General features: G+C 42.1%; 1 protein-coding gene across 1 annotated transcript in view; it reads left to right on the top strand.

Moving 5' to 3' along the window:
- Positions 1 to 7,500, top strand: part of LOC143282574 (sodium/potassium/calcium exchanger 2-like) — an 87,661-nt gene that overhangs the window by 30,648 nt on the left and 49,513 nt on the right. The window contains exons 3-4 of the mRNA XM_076588263.1: positions 1,928 to 2,020; positions 6,510 to 6,532. Of these exons, the coding sequence (XP_076444378.1) occupies positions 1,928 to 2,020; positions 6,510 to 6,532 (116 nt within the window). The remainder of the gene's footprint in view (positions 1 to 1,927; positions 2,021 to 6,509; positions 6,533 to 7,500) is intronic.

Here is a 7,500-nt window from a genome sequence, read left to right as displayed (position 1 = left end):
TCTATTTCTCTCCACCTCCCTCTCTTTATCTACCTCTCTCTTCCTCTTTATCCCTCTCCCTCCCTCTATCTTTCTCTTTCTCTCCCTCTTTCTATTTTTTTCTCCCCCCCCCCCCTCTGTATCTTTCTCTTTACCTCCCTCTCTCTGTCTACCTCTCTCTTCTTCTTTATCCCTCTCCCTCCCCCTCTCTTTCCCCCTCCCTGTCTCCCTCTTTCTCCCCCATCTCTCTCTCTCTCTCTCTCTCTCTCTCTCTCTCTCTCTCTCCCCATCCACTTCACAACTTTCCACATCACCTCGTATGGTGAATTCAATGTCACCACGGAATTTCCGTGCATTGCAGAAGCAATCAAATGTAATTATCGAAATCGCGTTTCGATTTCTGCGATTCTTCTTTTCCCATGCTTAAACAGGTGAGATCAGGACCCAGCGATGCGAAAAACGAGGATCGATTTTTTATTTTTTTTTTTATAACCAAGATCTCTGTTTCTCTGTCTGTGTCTGTGTCTGTATCTGTGTCTGTGTCTGTGTCTGTCTCTGTCTCTGTCTCTGTCTCTCTCTCTCTCTCTCTCTCTCTCTCTCTCTCTCTCTCTCTCTCAGGCTACCAGATGCCTTCACTGGCTTCAGCGAAATGAACAGTTCTCTTTGCCCATCCCAAACCGGATTTATTAGGTTCTGAGGATAACTATGTCCGGGCCATCTCACAGTCTGGTTTGGGTAATGAAACCATACCCCCCCCCTCCCCCCACCCACTCCCCCCCCCCCGCCCTGCTCTCCCCCCCCCCCCCGACCCCCCGGCCCCCTCCTCCTCACCACCACCACCACCTCCCTTCCTTCCCTCTCTTTCCGTCCGTTGGGATAGGATGCAGGGACAGCTTTTTTTTCTCTCTCTCTGGCACCGACAGGCTTACTGCTGCTTGATCTTTTCCAACGGTTCTTAGAATGCCAGTTAGGTCCATAGGGTAGGGTGCCTTGCCGGCACTTTCATTAGATCGACCTCCTGTCTGTCTTCTTCTGGGGTTGAGGTATGCATGGATTGCACTTCTGCTTTCCGTCCTGTTGATCGCTGGCTGATTTTAGGGTGGTTTTGTTGTTGTTGTTTCTTCTTCTTCTTCTTCTTCTTCATCATCATCATCATCATCATCATCATCTTCTTCTTCTTCTTCTTCTTCTTCTTCTTCTTCTTCTTCTTCTTCTTCTTCTTCTTCTTCTTCTTCTTCTTCATCATCATCATCATCATCTTCTTCTTCTTCTTCTTCTTCTTCTTCTTCTTCTTCTTCTTCTTCTTCTTCTTCTTCTTCTTCTTCTTCTTCTTCTTCTTCATCATCATCATCATCATCATCTTCTTCTTCTTCTTCTTCTTCTTCTTCTTCTTCTTCTTCTTCTTCATCGTCATCATCATCATCTTCTTCTTCTTCTTCTTCCTCCTCCTCCTCCTCCTCCTCCTCTTCATCATCATCATCATCATCATATTCTTCTTCTCTTTTCCCCCATTCGATGCAGTATTGGGTTTGTTCATATTTCGAAAGGAATGAGGGATGAAGAAAGAGAAGAAGAAGATGCTGATGATTGCTATGATGGTGATGATGATGATGATAATGATGATTGTGATGACGATGATGATGATAATGATGATGATGATGATGATGATGATGGTGACCTACGACGACTACGACGACGACGATGATGATGGAAACGACGTTGACGATGACGACGACAACGACGACGACGATGATGATGATGATGATGATAAATGTTATTTTTAATGATTATGATGATGATGATGGTGATGCTAACGATGACGATGGTTTCTTTCCACCTCCCCTTCGCCCCCCCCCCCCCCCCCCCCCCCCCACCTCCATCCCCTCATCCCAACATCCTCCACCCCTCTCCACACCTCCACACCTCCTCCCACACAGCCCACACGCAGGGAACGCCTTCCCAGCCTGCCTGTGCTGCACGCTGGTGCCGGTCGCTATCGACACGGGATGCTGCAGCTGATGATCCACACCATTGACCCCCTGTCTGAAGGTAAGGGAGGGCTGCTTGCTGCTGCTGCTGCTGCTGCTGCTGCTGCTTTCCTCGCGTTCTCACCCCCCCCCCCCCCCCCCCCCCCTCACCCTCCGCCCACCTCTACCCCCCCCCCCACATGCCCCCCTCCCCCCGCCCTCCTCAACCCCCACCTGTCTCTCTCTCTCTCTCTCTCTCTCTCTCTCTCTCGTGCTCTCTCTCTCTCTCCTCTGTGTTTGACTTTAGTGTTTTCACGCTGTCTATATTAATTTTATTGTCCCTGTTTGTATTCCTACGTCTCACTCCCCGAGCCCCCCCCCCCCCCCCCGCCCTCCCACACATACCCCATTCACACACCCCCCCCCCCCACCCCCAAATCCCCCACCCCTACCCCACCTTCTTGGCACGGGGACAATTAATGGCCTTGAGTTATTCAATGTTCGAGTTCCCTCCCTCCCTCCTCTGTGTGTGTGTGTGTGTGTGTGTGTGTGTGTGTGTGTGTTTCCCCCTTCCCTTTCTTATGTATCTCTATTAACAACATGTTTTAATTCTTTCTTTTTTTTAAAGATTTTGTTTAGTACTGTGTAGTGTAGATCCTATTCAGGGCAGGGACTGGATGTAAAAAAAAAAATTTTTTTAAAAGCACACCAGTGCTAATCCGTCATCCTCGAAAGCAAAGATTTTTTTTTCTTGTCTTGTCTTGTCTTGTCTTTTACGCACCGACAGCCTTCCCCTCCCCCCCCCCCCCCCTCCCGCCATCCCCCACACCCCCACCACCCTCCTCGCTCCGCTCCCCTCTCATGTTTCTGCTCTCATGCTGGGCTGGCATTGTGAGGAATCTCTTAGCAGCGCTACATTTAGCTCAGTGTTCAGAGTTTTCTGAAGTCTCATCATGATGATGATGCTAATAGTAATAGTAAGAAGAAGAAGAAGAAGTGTATTTCAATAGCCGCATTTTCTCCAACTAAACTTAGAATCAGTGCTCTTTTTATACGCAATTACACCCACAGAAACGACTCACTACACTCAACCACACACACACAAACACACACACACACACACACGCGCGCGCGCGCTAATGAGCAGTAAACGGGTCAATTTAGTAGTAGTGGAGGCAAAGAAGAAAAAGAAAATAACCCACTAAAACGCCTCACGGAACAGAAGAGCTTTCAGCTGGGATTAGAGCAGGAGTATGGACAGCCAGCGATTTCCACACAGTAGTCAGTGACAGAAACTAAAAGTGCAGTTCGCCGAAAGTTCATTTGTAAAGATAGTCTTCAGATTTGTTGCTGTTGTTTGGGGATTTTTTGTGGGGTTTTTTTGTGGGTTTTTCCCTCCCCGCTGAGAATCAGATGGAACGTGAAGGCTTGTTGTAGGAAAGGAGCGCTGTAAACAGGTCCCCAGAGAGCACGCTCAAGCGCAGGCTTTGGGTGACAAAAAATGTTAATCAATTAACACGCAGCGAAATGTAGCGTTGCTAAAAAAAAAAAAAAAAAAAAAAAAAAAAAAAGGCTCGTGCAACTCTGTACTTAGGCCTGTCCTCCACTCAATTCTTCACTCCCTTCCCCCTCTCTATCCCCCACCAGCCCCCCCACCCCTCAACTCCTACACCCCCCCTCCGCCCTCCGCCCTCCACCCACCGATACCGGTCATACATCTTGTCCTGTCTCGTCATCAACTTTTCAGTTTTCTTTCGCTTCTTGTTTGTTGTACAGTTTTGCCTCTTTTTATTTATTTATTTATTTATTTATTTTCTTTTTTTTGTTTGTTTGTTTCTCTCTCACTGTCACTGCTGTCTTGGGTAGCGTAATGATGCCTTGGATATTGTTCTTTCTTTCTTTTTTTTTTTTTCTTTCTGTTTTTTGTTTTTTTTTTGTTTTTTGTTGTTGTTGTTGTTTTTTTGTGTGTGTTTTGTTTTTGATTTCTGGTCCACTTTGCTTGAGTTTTTTTCTGATTTTTTAAAAATTTTGTGTGTGTGTGTGTGTGTGTGTGTGTTCTCTTTGGGAATGTTATGTGCGTGTGTGTTTTGAACACTTTCTTTTTATTTTATTTATTTAATTTTATTTTTTTTTTTAGTTCACCAGAATTCTGGCAAAAAACAACAACAAACAAACAATTAATAACACAACAAAATACAAATCTGCAAAACACAACACAACACAACACAATAACACAATAAAATACAAATCTACACGACACAACACAACACAACACAACACAGTAACACAACAAAATACAAATCTGCACAACACAACGCAACGCAACACAACACAATAACACAACAAGGTACAAATCTGCACAACACAACAAAACACAACACAACAAAACACAACACACAACGCAACACAACACAACACAACACAATAACACAATAGAATACAAATCTCTACAGGCACAACAAAGCATTTCAGCAGCGAAGGCAAAGTCCACACAACAGAGTGTGGGTCACAACAGCAGACACTGACGAGTTAAAACGAGTCATAAAGTCATAGTCACCCATTGTACGTAGCTTTCCCCGCACAAAGAATTCGCTAAACGCAGAATAATCCTCCTACTTTCCCTCTTTAAAACAACAACAACAACAACAACAACAACAACGACAACAGAATGTAGATTTCATTGGATTGAGGCGGGTACGCGTGTACCGCGGATTTGAAGTCTCTTTGGAGTGAAATCAGGATGGTGGCGGTCGAACTCAAAACTTGGTCTGTGTGAACTCGCAGCGATAATTGGTCTGGGCCGTTGAAACACCCAGTTCTTTTGGCCTTGAGTCTTACGGACGCTTGAACTTTCAAGTTGCGCGCGCGCGGCACACACACACACACACACACACACACACACACACACACAACACACACACACACACACACACACACACACACACACACACACACACACACACACACACAGAACCTGCACCCTTTCCGACACACACACACACCCTTCCCGACACACACACACAGAGAGAGAGAGAGAGAGAGAGAGAGAGAGAATAGACGTTGAGCTAAAACTGCACATTTTTCATGGCCCGACTAACATCACGCAATGTTACAATGTTGATCACAAATGATTAGTAACCAGTTCGTGATCAACAAAAATTAACCACCCATATTTATTTTCTTTTTGCTGGTATTCGTAAGAAATGAGTGTGATGTTCACTTACTGTGAACAGACTCTAAGATATTTGATTGACACTTTGCTTTCCTTAACAACTTGTGTAAGATCTTAAGAAATGAATGATAATACTCCATGATGATAACCAGCCTATGTAATAATCCAGATGCTTGGCTGTTTCTGTGTCTCAGTCTATTAAAAATGATGTTGGTTTGTTTGTTTTTTTCTTTTCTTTTTCTTTATAAATGTCCATTAACATGTTGTTGTTCTTGTTGTAAAATGTCAACCTATCAAAATGGAATTTTAAAAATGTTTAAAACACACACACACACACACACACACACACACACACACACACACACACACACAAACGCACACAAAACAACAAGAAGAAAACAAACAAAAAACAAAACAAACAAGAGAGGCAAGGCCTTCAAGACTCATTTGTGATACGTTTAAAAAAAAAATCTAATCGTTAAAATGTGTTCTGTATTCTGTATTTGTTGTTATAAAGCTTCGGGTTAAAAGAAAAAGGAGAAAAAAGTACTAATCCGGCATATTCGAACCCCGCGTGTTCGGGTGAGAAGAAACTGTCTTACCCATTACACTATCGTGGCTCCTCAACTGACGTTCAAAAATATAATATTTAAACATGCTTTTTTAAAGGGCGATAAATCGATTACAGTATTCGCAGTGAGAACGCTGTTTAAATAATATTATTCTGGTGTATCTTGGGCATTAAAAAAATCCTTAAGAGCAATTAAAAATTCTTTTTAAGTCCGCGGTAAAGGATACGCGGTTATCGCCGCAATCACACTGCAACATTTAGCCGTTTTATCTGGATCTAGATAGATGTACAAGTTCAGTTACACCCGGTCGACACGGTCGATTCAATTTCTCTTTTATGTTCATTCTAGTTTTATAGTTTTAAAGTTGATATGAAAATTGAGTATTTTGTTAAACTAATAACATGTAGAGGCAAGTACAAGTACTTCTAAACGTCGTATGAAGTGAAAAGGACTTCATTTGAGAAAAGTCAAGACTGGAAATTTTTACGTTTCATCAAGTTTCATGGTTAATTATTTTTAACAGTGAATTCCAACTGATTCTGCGGATATTTTTATGACAGTTTAGGGCATAATCCAGTAAGTGATGAAGCGTTCACAAATCTTTCTCTGTATAAATATTTAACGGTCTCCTTCTCCAACTTTCCATCACATGTTATCGTGTATTGTCGATTGAATATAGGATTGAACGGGCAGGTCAACAACTTGAAACAAAATGGCGTCGTTCGCGTTCGCGAAGAATATGAGCACGCGCTTTGAATATGTATAAATTAATATGTGTGCGCAATTGATTTTTGTCCATGACCTTCAGGGCTCAGCCAGTAGATCTATAAAGTCCACTCGTAGTATTGATTTTAGTATTTTCCGAAAAAGACCACTTGGGCGAATGAACATAGTGAAAGCCCTGTACGCTGAGAGTAAAACACAAGCTTTTTATGTATTGAGTATAATTTCAAAATGTAATGTTTAAGATGAGAACGATCAGTTTAAAGCAAATTAAGCCCACTAGCATTAATTACAGATTAATTTCCCTTTCTTACTATCTGCACCAAAGACATGCAAAATAAATATAACTTCCATGCTTAGCAAAATAAGTTCCTGTTTGAACAAAAATGATAAAAATGACTGCTCTTGTTGTTTTGTCAGAATATCAGATCAAAGTGCCAAGTTTAGAGAATAAAAAAGTATACATATAACAGTCAATTCAGTTTGCATATAATTTGGCTTCTTTTTTCTTTTTTTCTTTTTTGTGCCTATTGTTTTAAACAAGATGACTGGAAAGAACTGAATTTTTCCTATTTTTATGCCAAATTTGGTGTCAACTGACAAAGTATTTGCAGAGAAAATGCCAGTGTTAAAGTTTACCACTGACACACACACACACACACACACACACACACACACACACACACACACACACACACACACACACACACACACACACACACACACACACAACCGAACACCGGGTTAAAACATAGATTCACTTTGTTTACACAAGTGAGTAAAAAAAAAAGCATCACGCAATGGCAACTGGCTTTCAGCTGACTATATCTTTTATTTGTTTTATTTCTTCTTTTTTTCCCCTTTTTTTTTCTTTCTTTCTTTTCTTTTTTTTCCGTTTTTATTGTCTTTAACTATGCTCAATTCAGTTTTTCTCCCCCACCCCCTCCTCACCCCTTTGTCATTTTCAAGGTGATGTTTTGTTATCAATACAGCAAATGATCTTGCACTGGTTTTGTGTGTACTCATTTTTCTTCTTCTTCTTCTTCGCTTCACTAACTAACGTGCATTTTTGTCACTTGGCTGTGTC

The sequence above is a fragment of the Babylonia areolata genome, chromosome 5 (genome assembly GCF_041734735.1).
Source record: "Babylonia areolata isolate BAREFJ2019XMU chromosome 5, ASM4173473v1, whole genome shotgun sequence".
Classification (NCBI taxonomy): Eukaryota; Metazoa; Mollusca; class Gastropoda; order Neogastropoda; family Buccinidae; genus Babylonia; species Babylonia areolata.
This window is presented reverse-complemented; position numbering and strand designations above follow the sequence as displayed.